The sequence below is a fragment of the Fundulus heteroclitus genome, chromosome 8, assembly GCF_011125445.2.
Source record: "Fundulus heteroclitus isolate FHET01 chromosome 8, MU-UCD_Fhet_4.1, whole genome shotgun sequence".
Taxonomy (NCBI): Eukaryota; Metazoa; Chordata; class Actinopteri; order Cyprinodontiformes; family Fundulidae; genus Fundulus; species Fundulus heteroclitus.
This window is the reverse complement of record NC_046368.1, coordinates 1525871-1544557: the sequence shown is the minus strand read 5'-3', so window position 1 is coordinate 1544557 and position 18687 is coordinate 1525871. Positions and strand designations below refer to the sequence as shown.

The window sequence follows — 18687 nt, the reverse complement described above, 5'->3', positions numbered from 1 at the left end:
AAAAAAATAAATAAGATGTGTTAGCCTTACTTACGTACTGTCAACCAAGTGGATATTTATTCCACTCATACAACATAGCTAGACGTTTTATGAGCTTGAGGTGCTGACTTTGACTCTAAATTCCCTAATTCTATGATCTAATAAAACATCCGTGGAATTTGCAAACAAGTCTAAAATGTGGAGGCCCCACCTGGACCTTCTAGCTGCAAGCAAATCCTGGCCTAGGGTCTTTCTACATGGAGTTTGCATGTTCTCTCTGTGCATGTGTAGGTTCTCTCAAGGTACTCTGGTTTCCTCCCACACTCCAAAATCATGACTGTTAATTGGCCTCTCTAAACGGTCCTTATGTGTGAGTGTGTGTGCATGGTTGTTCTTTGTGTCTATATGTTGCCTTGTGATGGACTGGCTCCAGGTTGTACCTGGGCTCTCAACCAGTGAAATAACCTAGTTTATTGTAGTGTTGAGAACATCTGAGAAGTTAAATTAACACCAAATAATAATTAATTCATAATTAGCATCAAATCAGATGGGCCTCTAGAGATAAATGATGGAGATGTAGGTAGTATGTTGTTAAAATAAGATAACAGGTTTGATAACCCTCTGTTGATGCTGAAAAGGCTGGCCTGTTGAAAATAAATCTTAGAAACATCTGAATGTCAATAGTGAATCAATCATACCTAGATACTTTGTAATACTGATTTTACATATCTTCATCAATTGCATTTGTTCAAGCGGGAGGGGGATTTAATATTGTGGGAAACACATTTGAGATACTTTACCAAACATAATTGTTTTACATGACAGACCATTAAGCAAGATCTTTACAAAAAAGCTCTCTATTCAGCTGAAATGCCTGTCAGAGGGTTTTAAAGGAGAGGGTTTTTATCCAGTATTCTACTTGTGCAAACTACAGTTGCAATAAAAACCATATACTGTACTCTGTAAACAAAATAACACAATGATGAATCATTCCAAACGCTGTTCTGCATTCAATGTGACATCTGCCCTGTACAATCAATTGAAATCAAACAAATATGAGTGAAAACACATAAAAGACGAGAAAGCTCCATTAACCAATTTGCACAAGTGTGGACCTTTTAAGCCAATACTTTGTCAAAAAAATACAAAATTTTAGTATTCAGTCTTCGTTGACAGGAGTCTATAAGCATCTAACATCGAGAATTAGCAATATTTACCTGCTCTACCTTTCAAAGGTTTTCCACTTCAAGGGAATCTGTTGTCCCCAGACCTTTTCAATGGACTCCATATATTTCAATTCTGTACGCTGGCTAGGATCTACAGAACCTAACTTTTTTTCTTTTGGGGAAGCCATGCCTTTGTTTATTTTGACATCATGTTGTGTAACTGTGGCCAAAGTTCAAGTTTAGTTTAATAAGACCATAACACATGCTATCATGTTTTTCATCTCTTCTTCTTGTCTTTTCTTGTTTAAGTGAAATAAGTACAGTACGCTTCCAATAACTGAGATTAATAATTGTGTTTTCCCCACTAATTGAGCAACTTTTTATTTGGCCCAAACTTGTCAAGTTGGTTGGATCAAGAGTTCCAACAAATTGACAGTTACTCATAGGCACTTTAGTTAATTAAGACATTTCAGGCAGTAGACCTTTAAATTACATGATGAAAGTTTACCCACTGAAGTAAGGTAAATTAAATAAAACAAATTAGCATGACTAACAGTGTGTAGGATCTCTTGATTGCTTTTTATGAATAAATGAATTAATAAAGCACAGGGCACCAGTGGAGCTTTGGTTTGCTGAAGCAGTGAGGAAAGCTGAATGTTTCAGGGGGAGAAGATAGTCAGAGGAGATTAGGAGAAGAGATGTGCTGAAAGTGAGACAAAAGAGTGACACAAGGAGAGATCCCATATATTGCATGCATAGAGATGAGCTCTGCCTGGTGAACATTCCTTATCTGATAGTGTTAATCTTGTTTTGCGTTCAGAGCTTTGCTACGCACCAGCACTCCTTACTTGCTCCGATAATGGCTGGAGCAGCATCAAATTCATTAATTGAATTAACTCCCTCTTTATCTCCACGTCTGCCTGTGGTCCACTCACCCCTAAAAACCCTTCACAAACCACCTAATTGACTCAGAGCCTCTCCTGCCCGCCCTGCTTCACCTTTCTAATTTACTGGTACAGGTACCAGCCGGGGTTCATGTGTCAGTGGCTACTATATAATTACATTTTCCCAAAGGTAATGAAGAGGATTTTATTTATGAATGAGGAGAGCAAACAGAGGGAGGGAGAAGACAAGAAAACCTGTTTGTTATTCTCAACAGCTTCTGTGTTTATTTCATAACAGGATTTGGTTGCAGGTGTTTGCAAATTAAGTAACATGGACCTGCAAAACAAGCCCAATGCAATTTGGCCTACTTTGCTTCCAGTTAAACAATTAGAGGGGGAAAAACAGCCTATTTAAAAATAGTCCAGGAAAAAAAACAAAAAAAACATTTAATAACTCTAAAGTGGTCACATTTATATTTTAGGGGGATTGGATTCTTTTGGGGGGGTTTGTTATTTATCTTTAGTAGCGCTTTTTTCACTATTTCTGAATAAGTGATGTAGGAAGTATTTTTTAACTCGATCATTCACAATACTGATACAGCCTTTCAGTTTATATCAACAACCAAGTCCTGGTAGATTTGCATTTGTGCTATAATCTCTTCATCTTCATATCATCGTATGCACAGTGAGATATTCACAGCCTGGGATTGTCGTGGATGTTGAGTTCATAGGTGGACCAAAGTACAGACAAGAGACAGGGAGCCACATGGTAAAGTGAATTGCCCCATCTTACCCCCCTGGGCTGCTTCACCTAGAGCTGGACAATAATTCAATAACAGTATATATCGATCGATAAACGTATATTGATGATAGAAAAAAAGGGTCAATAAAAAGTTCATTAAAATAACAGTTTTCATTCCTTTTGCATTCTAGCCATGTTGGTTAAAATTACAGTCATTACATCCTCCCAACCAATCACAAACGCAGATCCAGAAACGCTGCGTCACCAAGCTATGCCCCCTTTAAAGAGTTCAGAGAGCACAGGTTCATTTTTCTTTTTTTAAAAACTTGCAGTTTTGGTAAAAGGTTGGTTGAATAAAGGGTTGAGTTTGAATTCAGTGTTTGTGTGTACCTTATATAAAAATAGGTCTCTAAGCAACAGCATAAAATGTCCAGGGCTGCACTTAAAATATGTTTTAAATTTGTTGATAATTTTTTTATTTTATCATATATCGTTCAGCCCTAGCTTCACCCATACTCTCCTGCTCATCCAGGTACTGAGATATAAACTTAAGCTCAGGAGAGTTTGGAGCTTTTAGTGTTACCACTCCTAAGCTATGGAACGTTTTGCCGTTCCATATTCAAAGTGCCCCCTTATTGTCCACTTTTAAAACTTACTTTAAGACACATTTTTATTCCTTGGCTTTTAACACATGTTGAGACTTTTGCTCTTATTCCTTTTTATATTTCTATTATATATTTTTTTCCATTTTCCATTTTTGATTGTTGTCTGTACTGCACTTTGTTGCAGCTGCTGTTGTTTTAAAGAGCTTTATAAATAAAGTAGTAGTGGTAGTAGTGAATGACGGTTTAATGTGAAAACAACAAGGCAAACTTACAGACTGCGCAGGTGAAGACACAACTAGGAAAAAACAGTGCAGGGATAGCATAATTGAGGACCTGGCGATCACTGAGGGTGAGCTGGCAGAAATAATAGGTGAAGAGGTGGAAGGAAAGGAAGGTGGAGCAATTAGCACAGGTGAGAGATAAGAGTGTAATTTGGCTGAGGGAGGGAGAGAGAGCAAGGAGGGAAAACAGAGCCTAACAAGAATAAACAGACAAAATAAATGCTATCCGAACAAGGGGAGAAAAGATCTAACAGAAACAAGAGTAACTAACTACAATCCATAATGAACAGAATACAAAATAATGACAATAACCAAAAGAGGAACACAATCTGCTGCCTAAATACACATCATTAAAAGCTGAAAACACTGACAAATCTGCATAACCCACAGGAACCTAAAATAGATCAAAACCTGGCGATTGTGAAGGGGATTTTTTTTTTTTTTTTTTTACAATCTAACCCTTCTTTAAAATTCAAAACAATCTAATCCCTGACCCGTCATCTGCATTCACTAATGCTCTCTAACAAATCTCTGATACGTTGCAAAAGTGTTGCATTTATCCTTTTATTGCATAGTAGACAACTTAGTCAACTGATTTCTTTTTGACGTATCACCATAAAAGGGGTCTGCATACAAAAACATGCCACACGTTTCTGATTTTTTTTTTTTTTGTAAAAAATCCGACGGTCACATTATTTTTAGCTGGAGGAAAATTTTATGTGCTGGCCTGTATTGGTATATCACATAAAATCCTAATAATGGGGTATTAAGGGGCAAATGTGCTTTGGCAAGGCAGTGCACTGTAAGTACATATTCTTTGCCAATTGGACTGCAATTTAGGGAACATATTTCTGCTTCTTAGTTTATTAGGTATTTAGTTTATATATTAGGGATTTCTGGATGGATTACTAGTATAGAAATAAAAAAGCCTCTTTAAAAAGACATTCCAACAAAGACTGTCATGGGAATTGTTTGCATACCTATTCAGGTTGGCTAGTCCTTGATTTTTGTTTAGTTTGTTGTTGTTGTTTTTTTTTCATTTCCATTTCCAGTTGTTTTTTTCTGTATTTAATAAATACAGGATTGATTATGTAATTTTATCTACCCCAACTAGACATATTCATCAAGATGCCTGCATTTTCAATTTTATTTTGCTGTGGTGGAATTGTTGTTACTTCTGATGATTAAAATAAAGAAAATAAACAGGATAGACAGCAAGTTCCAATGCTGCAGTAACCCCGGAAAAAAAAACATGTTTTCATTCAAGCCACTTACCAAATAAAATCTTTTATAGAAGTCTTGCCCTTCTTCAAATGTTTCCCCATCATCTGTCCCTTTTCATCCACCGTGATGGAATACCTGTCTTATCTGATCCACTCTGCTGGTTTGTGTTTCTGCCCACACACCTCTAACTTCAAGCTATTCTTCCACCCTTGAGCTGACTATGAAGACCCTTACACTTCCTTTTCCAAAAAAAAAAAGAAATCATATTTTTTTCCGAAAAGGCTCACAAGGCATCTTGTGGTTTATTTTATAACCACACAGGATACTTATCTGATGATCAGATCTACAGATCTATGATTAATTGTCATTACAAAGTCAGTATTTAATCCATATTTTGGTGCTTTTAATTCTTTATTGCAATGTTTTAAAAATGATTACATTATTTTGTTCCATTTTTATTCAGGATGTTTAATAGCTTTTGATAATTGATCATGAATTGTAAATAAACTGCCCTTAGTAACAATATTTTCTTATGGTAAGGATAATAACAAAAGATAAAACCATCCTGTACTATGAAAATGGACACAGCTTAGAGGAGATCGAGCCTTTACTGTAGGGAAATGATCTGCATCTATCAACTTCGTTGCATATCTTGGTCAGCAGTTTTAGCAATTATTCACCGGATGGCAAAGCTAGATTATGTGCCTGTCACACACCTTCCATCAGGAAAATCCTATAAATTTGAGGCTTGACATCCATGAATATTGGTATGGATATCCGCTCTGCCCAGAGGATGATACCTACTGCTCTCATGGGGGTACCATTAACTTAAGTTGTGGATTTATGTTAAATATCCTGACAATTATGGGAAATATTCTAATCAAATTGAATCAAACAAATTGGCATGACTAACAGTGTGTAGGATCTCTTGATTGCATTTTTATGAATAAATGAATTAATAAAGCACAGGGCACCAACGGAGTATTGGTTTGTTGAAGCAGTGACAAAAGCTGAATGTTTCAGAGGGAGAAGATAGTCAGAGGAGATTAGGAGCGCAGATTTGCTGAACATGTGGCAAAGGAGTGACACAAGGAAGAGCCCAGTATTTGACATCCATGTAAATGAGCTTTGCCTGGTAAACACTACTTGCCTTAGGGAGTGTTCACCAGGGTTATTAGTGACTGGTAATTTCAGAACTTTTTATTTAACGGGATCTGGTTGGAACTTTCTGGCGGTATGATCTATAAAGACTTCCAATACAACTCACTGTCTAGAGAAATATTCGGATCAATCTGAAGATTGAGGGATTGCTGCCAAGCCACGGACAATGCAGACGACTCTCCCTGTAGCTCTACGCTTCTCCAGGAGTGAATGCTGCTTGTCGGGACTTTGATGCAATCAAGTGGTTCCCTTATATTTGAAATTTTTGACCAATCTGTATAATCTGATTGAATTTGACTTTGTAAAGTCCCCTTGAGATGACATGTTTCATGAATTGGCGCTATATAAATAAAATTGAACTGAATGGAATTGAATTGGCCCCCAAACTGGTCTGCAGCTGTGGAGCCATATACCCACCAAACAGCAATGCTCTGTACAGTTTGACAGCAGCATTAAGATCTTTAGCAATCTGAGCCTTATAGTCCTTTTTCAGTGCCTACCTACGTCAATGGATGACACCTTTGTTCCTTCCTTAGACAATTTTGGATCAATCCCAGCAGACTAGGAACACAATACAAGAAAAATTTTTTTTAGATACTCTCTTAGCCAGTTGTCTAATAATTACGATTTGGCTCCATTCAGATCCATCCAAATCCTTATGCTTTTACTTACTTCCTGTTTTTATCAAATGAACATTGAACACAAATTATTTTCTTGTTGCCTAATAAATTCCCTCTTCTCCCTAACATAAACATAACATAAAATGATTTAGACATAATCAGTATCTGAGATTTCTCAATAACTGCACTGATTGAATTTGTTCCGTGTACATGCATGTATACATTTGGTATATATGCATGTAGTAATTAAAATTATTTGATTTTTTTATTTTTAGTACCTTAGTTGGATTAATAAAGATTGTAAAGCATGGGTTGTAACACCATCAATCTGTAACAGAGATTGTGAATGTAATGATTGAAAAATAGGTTTTTGCATGGGATCGCCTTGGCATCTTAAAACCTGATATTGTAGCAATGCTGCTCAAGTTAACAGACATCATTGCACAACCTATTTTAAATATACTGATGAAGAAACAACATTTTAACATTCATAGGGCAGCTCAAAGTGAAGGAAGTGTTGTTTTTCTCTGTACCAGAGGGATTTCTAGGAGTCAGATAGGTATATAAAAAGGGGAGCTGAAAATGGTCTTTTCTGTAATCTGTAAATACTCATTCCAAAGATGCAGGTTTTTGCAGAATTAATGAGGGAGCTTTATGTGCTGATGCACGTGAAAGGGAGCCTTCTCTTAAATTGCTTTCCTTCATTGTCGTCTCTCGTTACCCTAGTGATTGCCCCCCTCCCGACCAAAAAATCACATTAGCCAAACCAATCTCCTTCATGACTTACTGCTATTTAATTTAGACCCCCACCTCGATATGGTATGCCTAATGGCGGAATGTTTATGGGATGCACTGCATGAACAATGGAAAGGGAGTGAGCGAGACCACATAGAGAACCATTTATGCAGTTTAAAAGTGCTTCATTAAATCCCATTGTTTGTTAATCCATGTACTATACATTTAACTAACTGATTGATGATCATTTATTTTGAACTGCCAAGTACAGTCACCACACACTATTGTGATAACTAAGCTAGTGCCCTGTTACTGTTGACCTGTTGGGGTGGGAGACAGGCACCAGACCCCTGCCAACTCTGCAAGAATTAATTGATGAATGGATGGATGGCTGTTCATTATAATTATATATTTTTTAACACACCTTTCAGGTCACACAGGGACACGTGCAATAAAAGACAGTATAGAACAGCAGTAAAATGCAATGAAATTACACATTAGTATAATTTCCTAAACAAGTGAGTATTGGGTCTTGATTTGAACAGAGGAATAGATATAATATTACTGATGTCTGACAGGAGGGAGTTTCATACTTATAGAACAGCGAAATGCTCGACTACGCAAGGTGCTGAGTCGGCAGTGAGGTGGATGGAGGAGGATGACCTAAGGGAGCGGGAGGGGTTGGCAGTGTGCAGAAGGTCTGTAAGGTAAGGAGGGCTGAGGTTGTGAAAAGCTTTGAACGTTTACCGCAGAATTTTGAATTCCATTCTTTGGTGAAAATGTGGGCTGCTGAATGTGACGCCTACAGACGGATTTTGAAGAAGTCAAAATATGAAGAAAGAGAGATGAGCCTGAAATGATAGAAAGCCATTAAAGATGACACCCAAACTCTTAAAGGTAGAGTTTGCAGTTTTTCCGTAAGTTTCCCCAAGTCCCCTTTTGAATAACTGCAAATGCTCAAGACCGTCTTACCTGCTTTTCTGCTCCTCGGGGGGATTGTGTGTAAAAAAAAATCTCCCAAATCCACTACGGTCTTATTTCTTTCTACTGAGGCCTTCCTCTTCTTCTCATAAACATGTATGCGGTTTCCTTCTTGCGACTCTCAGCTATGTTCAAAGTAGAAAGTGTGAGCAGTGAAGCTGGCAAATTTGAACTGTGTAGATTCGGTACCAAGCAGGAGGATTTCAGTTTTGTCACTGTTTATTTGAAGGAAATTACATGTGAGCCAAGATTTTATATCAGGTAAGCGGGTGATGAAGAGGGGAGTGTGGATGTAGGTTCAGTGAAAAAGTAGAGCTGGGTCTTATCTGCAAAGCAATGGTTGAATTTATATAAAACAAATATTGCCTAGAGGAAGGAGAACAAAATATGAAGAGACCCTAGGACCTAGCCCAGGGGCACACCTGACTTAACAGGAGAAGGGTGGGATCTGAAGGATTTGAGTTGGATTAACTAAGTGTGACCTGAGGGATAAGAACTACACCACGGGTGTATCAAAGGCACCAGACAGATCAAGAAAGTTGAAGATGCTGATCATGACAGAGTCAACTGAAATAAGGAGGGCAGTTTCCATGCGGTGGCAGGGGTGAAAACTAGACTGGAATTGTTCATATAGTGTTTTGAGTGAAATAGTTGTGAAGTGTAGTAGCAACAGTCTTTATAGAATTTTGGAATTGAGAGGTAAGTTAGAAATGGGGTGAATGTTATTGTGGTTGGAGGATCTACACCAGGTTTCTTCAGTATCAGTGTGAAAGCTGCAAATTTGATGGAAAGGAACAGCTCCAGAAATGAGCGAGGAGTGGATGATGGCATGAATGAGATGGAGCAGAGAGGAAAGGTAATATATGGATGGATGGATAACTAGTTAGCACTGTGACTGACTAATTTCTTCTTAATTTTCTCGCTTAAAATGTAGCAACCCTAATTCTGGTACTGCTCTCATGTACAAGAACATTTTGCATTCTAAGAGCTTCATGGACTGTTGTTTTAAAGGTCAGGATTGTTTTTGACCATTTTTGTTTTGTCTTTCTTTGTTTTTGATAAATAGAAAAGAACATGCAAGCAGATATTGTAGTGTACAGGTTCTGGTGTCAGCAGCAGAAAACATTTAAATAGTAATGTTGCTAAGTGTGTTACTTTTAAAGTTGCTTTTACATTGAGTGCTAATGCCAACAGAGTGCATCTGCTGAATAAGTCAGGGAAAACTTCAGTATTGACTAATTTATGCATAGAAAGTACACATTTATTTCATGTTTTTGCTATACTATTGTGGTACGATTTGCAAATACACCCAGGAAGACAGTCTTGCTGGGTCTGTGTTTGTCAGGGCAAAATCTGGTCAAGAATTTGTAGTCATTAATGTGTTTTGGATAAGGTGACAACCGGAAAACAGAAGGGAAAAGAGTCATCAGTTGCCTCCCCTTCATTATTGTCTTGAGTTTCCACACCAGTGCTCTTTTTTTATCCTCATCAGGAGCAGCAACCAACACAAAGCCACTTATTACTGCTGCAGAGATTGGATAAGATCAAAGGTGACCGGTTGAACACAGTATATGTAATGACTGTGCCCTTCTAAGCAACGCTGCATGGGCTGTCGTGTCATTATCCCTCAGTTAATGCTCCACTTTTGTATTAATCTTTTTAAAGTATTTCACAGATCCATAATGAAGTGGACCCAACATGCATAATGTACTGATGTAAAAGCTCTCGGCTTTTTTGTTCTGTGAGTGTTCTGGACCAGGTTTATGTTTTCTACCTTGCCCACATAACTTATTTTGAATGCTCGTGTGTTCTGAGGAAGTTGTGCTGGTAAAATAAAAGCCATTCTTGTACTGCTTGATAATTTCATGTGACAGAAGTGGATGATGAGAGCCACACTGCATCAGTATACTGAAAAAGAAGCAGGGCATGTTTTTTTTTTCAGCATTTGTATATCCGCCCACATACTGTGACCATGAATAATGGAAGTGATAGCAGGATAAAAAAGGGCTGGGCAGGTGGTGCAGAAATTGAAGTCCCAGGAGCAGGAAGACAATCACCTGCTAGTTTATTTATTCTGGTTTAAGGTATTGTGGAGTATATAAAAATGTATTTACAATATGATTCCTAATTGGTTTAAACTTGCTAATCCTGTATCCTATTTTACGCACCAAATGATTCAGAATTTTTCATGATGTTATGTTTCATCACTGTTAATAAAATCAAATCTGGTTTATAGCCTTAGTCATGCTTCTGTGTTCTAAAAGAGGCCTGAGACTTTCAGGGCTCTCTTGCCAGTTAGAATCGGCATAGGCCATTTTCCAGTTTCTGGGGCTGAGGTAAGGCTTTTGACTATAATGCTGTAGACCCATCAAGAGCACTTTAAAGTTTACACTGCACAAATGTTCAAGTCTTTCCGGCAGCTTGCTTTTTTAATTTATTTATTCACTTTTTGATGTAAGTGCTAGCAGAGATGGGTATTCCAACAAGTTAATTTCATGTTGAACCTAATATGCTACACAGGAGAGCAGTGACTGGCTGACAAACTAGAGCATTTTTTATTTTTTTATTTTTTTGTTTTTGCGTTTCTTGTTAAAAGAGCTATACTTAAGCTCTGAGTCACCAAGTGAGGGAGAAAATGCCTCAGAATGGTCAACTTATTTCTGCCCTACGGATGTGATGTGATGAACTTTAGAACCAGGATGGCGAATTTAGGGCAAAAACGCACCAGGACACATACATAGCCCTCTATAATTGACCTTACTGACATGACTGCAGCCACTGGTGATTTGTAAGCCAGGGGCAGTATAAAGAGAGGCTTGTCTTTGCGACTATATGACAGAACTGTTATGGAGGCTGGTGTTCAAATGTACCCTTTCACAGGAGAACTTTTTCATTTTAAGATGCGGCTCATTAGGAGACCTTAACAAACACAGGATATAAACTGAATTCTAATAGTTACCAGCAAGGTTCTTTTGTCAGCTTAAATTAACATATTAGAAAATGTTAAGTCATAATGGTCTATGACAAACAACATACCGAAGCAGTGGCTGACACACCTAAAACTTTCAGGGCTCATACTGCAGATGTCTGAAAGTGAAGAGTTGAGTGGTGGTATTAAAAAGGGAGCAATAGTAAAATCCTGCAGAAAACCTCTTTCTGATGACACTTCTTGTAATCTTCCAGCTCACTGTCCACTTTTTCACCTGTGTGTAATTTGTGTGTTTCAGAGTCAGGCTGAAGGATGGGGTGGTGTTCCTTGGAGCTAGAGCCAGTAACCCCGTTATGTGGACGGTCAGTCAAGATGTCAGAAGTGAGGGTCACAGGGTTGTTACGCTACACTGCCATAGGAAGGAAAACAGTTTCAATCAAAGGTATGTATACCTCTCTTCCTGTGCTGAATGTGGAAATTATTATAAACTAGCTCCCTGGATGTACAAATAAACAGCAACAAGAAATGCTATTTCTTATACATTTGCCAGTAAGTAAGTGATTGTGAAAAAGCCAAGCAGGATATGACTCAGCATTTGAGAAATATATATTTTTTGGCACTGCAAACGCTCAGGTTCTCCGCCAAGTTTGGCCACAGAAATGTATTGTTCAACAAAGTGACAGCCTTGCTTCAACTTAATTGATACTGGTAATATTTTCAATTTTCTCCATGTCAACACATACTCCTAAATCTGCAGAACCTGACAACCTCTGTTCACTTAGTTTTAAACCAATAAATAGAAGTGTCAATATCTATAAATGTGGCCTCACCTGGAAGCCCTAAAGCAACTTGTAGATCTGTGTTTTTCAGCAAGTCTAGAGCTATGGTCTAGTCTTATGCATTCTACTGTTTTAACTTTTTCACTGAAAACTATTATCTAAGGGAGATTGCTACAAGTTTAACTCCTCCCAGCCAGTAGGTGGCACACTCGCACGCTACTGTTTGCCAGGTGGTTGCCTGGACCATTAGCATTAACATATTGGTTAGCATTAGCAAACTTAACTTACCTATCCAGACAGAAAATGGCAACCTCTGTGTGGCTTCTGAGCTCCTTTTCTTCCTTAAGTCGGCACCAACGCTCAAAAGCCTGGCAATACCTGAGGTCCATATATGGGGTAAGATAACGGTCAATATAAACATATGCGTAGGTCTCTGAATTTATAATTATAAGTGAATAACCTATAAGTTGAAGCTATTACACACCCTACCAGTTGGTGGCAGTAATGACATGTGACAACATGTTTAATCTGTGAGAATGTAAGTGCTGTTTTCTCCGTCTTCTTTCTCCTTGTTTTATGGCATACTCGCACCAACTGGTAAGAGTATAAAACAGATTCATCAGGGGCTGTAGCTTCATTCTTGTAAATTTGTGATTCGTACTCATAAATTTGTGATTTGTACTTGTACTGTTGCAAAGTTGTAACTTTGTAACTTGTATTCGTAACTTCTAAACTTGTATTGTCTCAGATGAAACATCTGATGTCATACCTATGTATGAGTTGACAACAAGGAACAAATACAAAACTTAAATTTATTCAAGTTTGTTCACTTACATTTACAAATTCAGAGACCTAAACATATGTTTATATTGACAGTTACCTTTCCCCATATACATCTCACGTGACCTCATCCTACTACTCGTATGCAGAATCCTTTCGTGTCGACATTGGCATCGTAAGTAAATATATATATGTTTTGGACTTGTCAAAATTTATAAAATGTATTATATATTGTATATTTATTTTTCAGTAAAATGTCTACTTTTATTCTGCATCACTCTAGACGTTCTGTGGATGTATTGTTTTTGAAAAAAATATTCTTTTGATGAAAAAGTTTTAGCTATAACCTCTAATAAAAAAAAATAATAATAATTTTTGTTTTCAATAAAAAAAAAAAATAATAATCTTTTTAATTTATTGGATTATCCAACTAAAACTAGTGTATACTTGCTATGAAAACTGTTCCTAAGCTGCAACCCTATACACCCACAAATTCTGCAGCCATAGTGTCTTGACAGCACCCGGTGTCTTCTTTATAAGCAAGGCTTCTCTAAATTTCCAAAATGATCCACCTTCTTATTTGAAAATTTTACACAAATGTAACATTCTTTTTTTTTTTTTTATCTGGTTGCGTTACTCACATTCACATTGAGGATTGTGAAGGCATTTAATATTTTGTTAATTTTAAATTTGGAATTTAAAGTAATAACTTTTTATGTCTTAGTAAATTATTTTATTGGTGGTTGTAAAATTTTAGAAAATTGAACCGCAGGTAAGGAACTTGCATTCACACACTTCTGAGTCTCCCAGTTGAGCAGCTGAATTTCTGCTAAACACACTGGTGGAAATGGTACTTGTCTCCAATATGTCATAAATAGGCAATAAGAAAATGTATTGGCACCTGAGGTAGTAAGTCCGTTGCATCTAAGGACCTAAGGTTGCTATTCTAATAATCTTATCTGAAGGAAAACGAAAAAAGAGAACATCTTCTAAACGGTTTTGGGATGTAAATAGTAGAAATGTAACTGTTTTCAAATACATGTTTTCAAGTACAATATAAATAGGTAAAATTATAGAAGGCCTCTAATTTAAAGAATGCAACATGATGTAAACTGATTCATAAGAAGTTTGACAACCATTGCATGCATAAAAATTCTGGGATTCTGTCAGGTAAATATGTAATTGTTTCAACGTCCCTGACACTTGGATCTTCCAGTGTCATTCAAATGATTCAAATCAGCTTGTGCACTTACAGTAGCTGTGAACATTGTGCAGGTGATTTCTGCTTACAGGGCTCCGACCATGAAAACAAAGTGTTTGTATGTGTGCGAAGAATTTGACATTCAGCAAGGCTGCCTATATGACTTAAGTTAAAGAAAGTAGCGGCACACAGGAAGTGGCACACCCCGACTGGGTTGTTATTTCTTCCTTCGTGTCAAGGTGATGACAGTGATGAATGACACGTCATCTATCATTTACATGTATCTCTCTTGCTGCCCCACTGAGGAGGAAAAACATAGGATTATACAGGACTGCCCAAATCAAGGTCATACATGTAGACTTTGGTATCTTGCTTTGCAATTTTCAGCTCTGCAAAGGACTGACCTATAGCAAGGGCAAAATCTATAGTTAGATAGTGGGTGGACAGTTTTAAAAAACAGTTCATTTTATCTGGAAGCATTTAAGTCTAATGCACAATACAATAGTTACTTAAAACAAATGGATGAAACCTAAGGGTCCACCACCCTCATCCGCACATAATGTAATGTAGTGGTATGTTTGTTTGTGTTTTAATGTAATCATATTTACAAGTATAATTTTGGCACATCTGTCAGTGCTCACCTGTCTAAACTGTCATTTTGTTTGTGCAATACACACCTTGACCCCGCCCGTAAACTCCCCACCCACTTCTCTTTCTCTCTCACGCACGCACGCACGCACGCACACAAACACACACACACACACACACACACACACACACACACACACACACACACAAAATGCCTTATAATCCTTACTCAAATAGCACAACACTGAACATTAAACTTGCTTAAACTTTAAGATCCACAGAGAAATTATATTCTTTCCTATTAGAGTTTGATGTGCATAGTGAGATGGCTAAAGATTAAATCAAAGGCATTGGGATCCTTTTGGAGTGTTTGAGAGATCCAAGGCCAAATGTTCAAAGAACAAAAGTTTTGATTTGCAAAAGCAAAGCGCACCAAGAAGCAAATAAGTATTCAGAGTATTTAAATTGCACAAAAGACATTTTCAAAATAGCCAATTTGAGAAACGATTTATTTTTAAATAAACATGGAAATAATAACAGTAAATGTCATAATGAAAGGATTTTCTTTATTTTTGTCAGTCTTGGGTTCTTCTGGTTAGTCTGTTCAAGGTTACTGTATAGTTTTCATGGATTCTGTGCTCACTCCACATCTGTTTCCAATTAGTCAGTCGGTACAGCTGCTGCCATTCCAGTAATTAACCCTCCCAGTATATGCACCTCCCAATTGCCCCCCTTACCAGTTAAGCACCTTTTACGCCAGCCCTACTCCAATTTGTCCACTTGGTTCTGCTCTGCCAAGCACTACTCTTTTCCACTCGTGTTGGTTTTCAACAGACCCAGTAAGGCCCAAGAGTTGGTGAACATGTCCTGGGGATGGCTTTACCATCACTGACTTAGGATTTAGGGCTTTATGAGGAGGTTTTTTGCCTCAGCCATGGCGAGAACGACAATAAGGACTTTAAAGTGCAAAACTTTTAACTGCAGTGGAATGCTTTTTTTATAGGTTGGATATTGGATATTCGTGCTGCGCTGATTCGGCGGAGTGTTCTTTAGCAGAAAAGCAGGCAGCTCCTCTGCCTTCCTCCGCAGCAGTCTGTAGCCGCACACAGTGGTTTGATCAGGGGCTGTGAACACATTTTTTAACAAAACACTCTTTAGAGACAAAACTTAATAGCTTTCAGTGTATGTAAAATTAGAGAATTGGAATTGAGCATCAACACCTGCAGTAAGAACTCCACCGGGATCTGACCCTGTGCACAATAGAAAACTGGGAGAGAGACCTTAAAATTACAGTCTTTGGACTGTGTGATTGAAAAATCCTGCAAACTAATATAAAGTAAAAATATTTAAATCAGAAATATGTGGACAAACCACCGTTACCAAATTTGGAGCAAGTACTGAGCAAAATAAAAGAGCAGATTAAAATGATAAACCAGTAAAATGTATTTAGCATGTAAAAAGCACTTTAAAAATATTTTTTCCTCCTCAACCCATATTTTAGGTAAATGAATGATGTGTATGGTTATTCTATATTTAAAAAAGTCTAAAATATACCTTCTTCGGCACTTTTAATATTAATTAGCTTAAAAATATCAGAGTTGTCTTTTGCCACCACTTTTGATTGTATTGCTTGACTCTGCTCATGGTAAAGGAGAATGTATTGCTTCAGAGGGATCAACCCCTTTTAGAATATATGACAGAAACAAATGAGTGTATGCATTCAAACACAAATTTTAAAAAGTGACAGCTTGGAAACAATAGAATAATCACAAATCCCATGTTAGATTTTAACTCATGCATGTTTATGCCAGTGAGCAATCAGGGGCGGAGCTAGACATTCTCATCATCAGGGGCTTAGACTACAAAATATGTAATCATTATGAGGGTGATTTGGTACACCAATTTTTTTTTTATTATTATTAGAATAATTATAATTATTTAATCTGTTGATGTGGTCACAAAATTAATGTAATATTTTCCTTTACATATCTTAAAATTTAACCTGCTGTTCTGTAATAATCATACTAGTATATGCCAATAGCATATTAACATGTTCTCATTTGAATGATGGACAACCACTAATGTTTAAATTCAGTCGCGGTGTCACCAATCTTACTCAAAGTACAGAATTGGGTCCTCCATGCCACTTATGTATTAAGATTTATTGCACATTTAAGCATTATTGACAACTCAATATTGTTAGCAACATAATTAGTTGTCTGAGAGGATGCCATTAAGGAGTAGGCTTGAGTCTGGATTACTTATGCACATGGTTATCACCATAGTTGCAGGACCCAGACACAAAAAACAAGACACTGTGTATAAAGAACGACAGCCCTACATTATAACCAGATATAGCTCAGGACTAAACCAGGAATCATTCAGGACAGAACCAGGTCAAACCCAGTTAGAACCCATTGCTAAACCAGGTCTCAGTCTGGGCAGAATTTCAACAAAACCAGCAATAAATTCAGTAAGATGGAAAAAATGTCAAGTTTAATTTTAAAAGGAATTACACAAACTATGAAATGTGTTCTGCTATGTGACATCAATTTGAACCCTGTCCCACAGATTGATAACCCCTAAGCACTGACTACTCCTAGGTGGGTGCTTACTGGAGAACCAAACCAGGGGATGTAAACTGACAACAGCATTTAGATGCACAGATATTTCAGCTTCAGATTAAGACAAATTAATAAACTGCCCTTTGAGACGTTCATTCATTAATTTTCCGAAATGCATAGTCCTTTTCTTAGGTTGTGGGAGGGCTGGAGCAGATAAAGTCGCTCCCTCTGTGTTTATTACCATCAGCTTCTATGTCAGCCTAGAGTAGAGAATACCCCGCCAGTTTTGCAGCGACACTGGATGAGCTGTAGGACCTTGACTGCCCAGGCTGGAATTCCAGAGACTGGAACTTGGAGTCTGTTGATTGGATCAAAATAGGAGCAAGAACCTGAAGCATAACAAAATCCATAAACAATGCTAAAGGTCAAAGGAGCTCAAGAAAGCATTATCCAAAATGACAACAAACGGCCAACATTATGACATTACCAGGTTAACAAATTCAGTTGATACACCTGACATGAGAAACGCAAGTTTTTCATATGATAATAAGCAGTAGTGTCTTATCCTTTTTAAGAGACAATACGCCACCATCCTTCTGCTAAATTAAATAAATAATTTCTACTTAATGTTTACTTGCTTTATGATATTTTAGGTTTTGGACAATGAAATTGTATTTTTCACATATAATGTCTTTAAGTTTAACATAAATACTTGTTTCAAACCTAACATAAATATATTTGTTGCAAATTTAAAAAAGAAGCAAAACTGTCTTTACTGTGCATGTATGAACATGCCAGTGAATATCAATTGTGGCATGCTGAGAGGTTTTTCTCTCTGCAAAGATCTGTCCCGCCTGTGTGAATGCACCTAAGCAAGTGCACTGTCTGACACAAAAACCTGAACAAACAAGCAAACAAGTGAACAAAGAGAACCCTCCAGCAATTTTTTTACCTTCAAAGTCTAAGAGATCGAGAAACATGCCACCACAGCCAGTCTGCTGCTCCTGGAGATGACTCCTGCTGTGAGCATGTGGGAGTAAGGTTTACTCAAAGACTGACAAGGAAGTGTTGTATTACCTACACCATGATGCAAGCCTCTGTACTAAAGTACTCCAAACTGCTTTCTACAAGCACCCAAAAAAACAAACCGCTGACCGGCAAAGCAACAAAACACCACGATGAATATAGTTAAGTTATATGTTAATGTGTGTAGTAGAAAACACATTATAGCATTTTTTTAAATAAACATGCTCTTTAGAGCATTACTTAAATTTGGGTTTTAGACTGCAAATGAATATTTATTGCTGGAAGTTACATAAAAAGTACTCAAAGTTTTGTCCTTTGTTTTCTGAATTTGCTCAGTGTGCAAGCCCTGGTTTGAAAATAGGTTAAAGATTTAGATTGTTTTCTGACAGTTAATTGAATCATGTTTTAGGCATCTGTGAAATCGAGGCTTGTCGCTCGGTGT

At 37.3% G+C, this 18687-nt stretch overlaps 1 protein-coding gene across 1 annotated transcript in view; it reads left to right on the top strand.

Annotated features, from left to right (window-relative positions):
• Positions 1-18687, top strand: part of si:dkey-112m2.1 (transmembrane protein 132C) — a 226139-nt gene that overhangs the window by 117157 nt on the left and 90295 nt on the right. The window contains exon 4 of the mRNA XM_036139828.1: positions 11606-11749. Coding sequence (XP_035995721.1) covers positions 11606-11749 — 144 coding nt within the window. The remainder of the gene's footprint in view (positions 1-11605; positions 11750-18687) is intronic.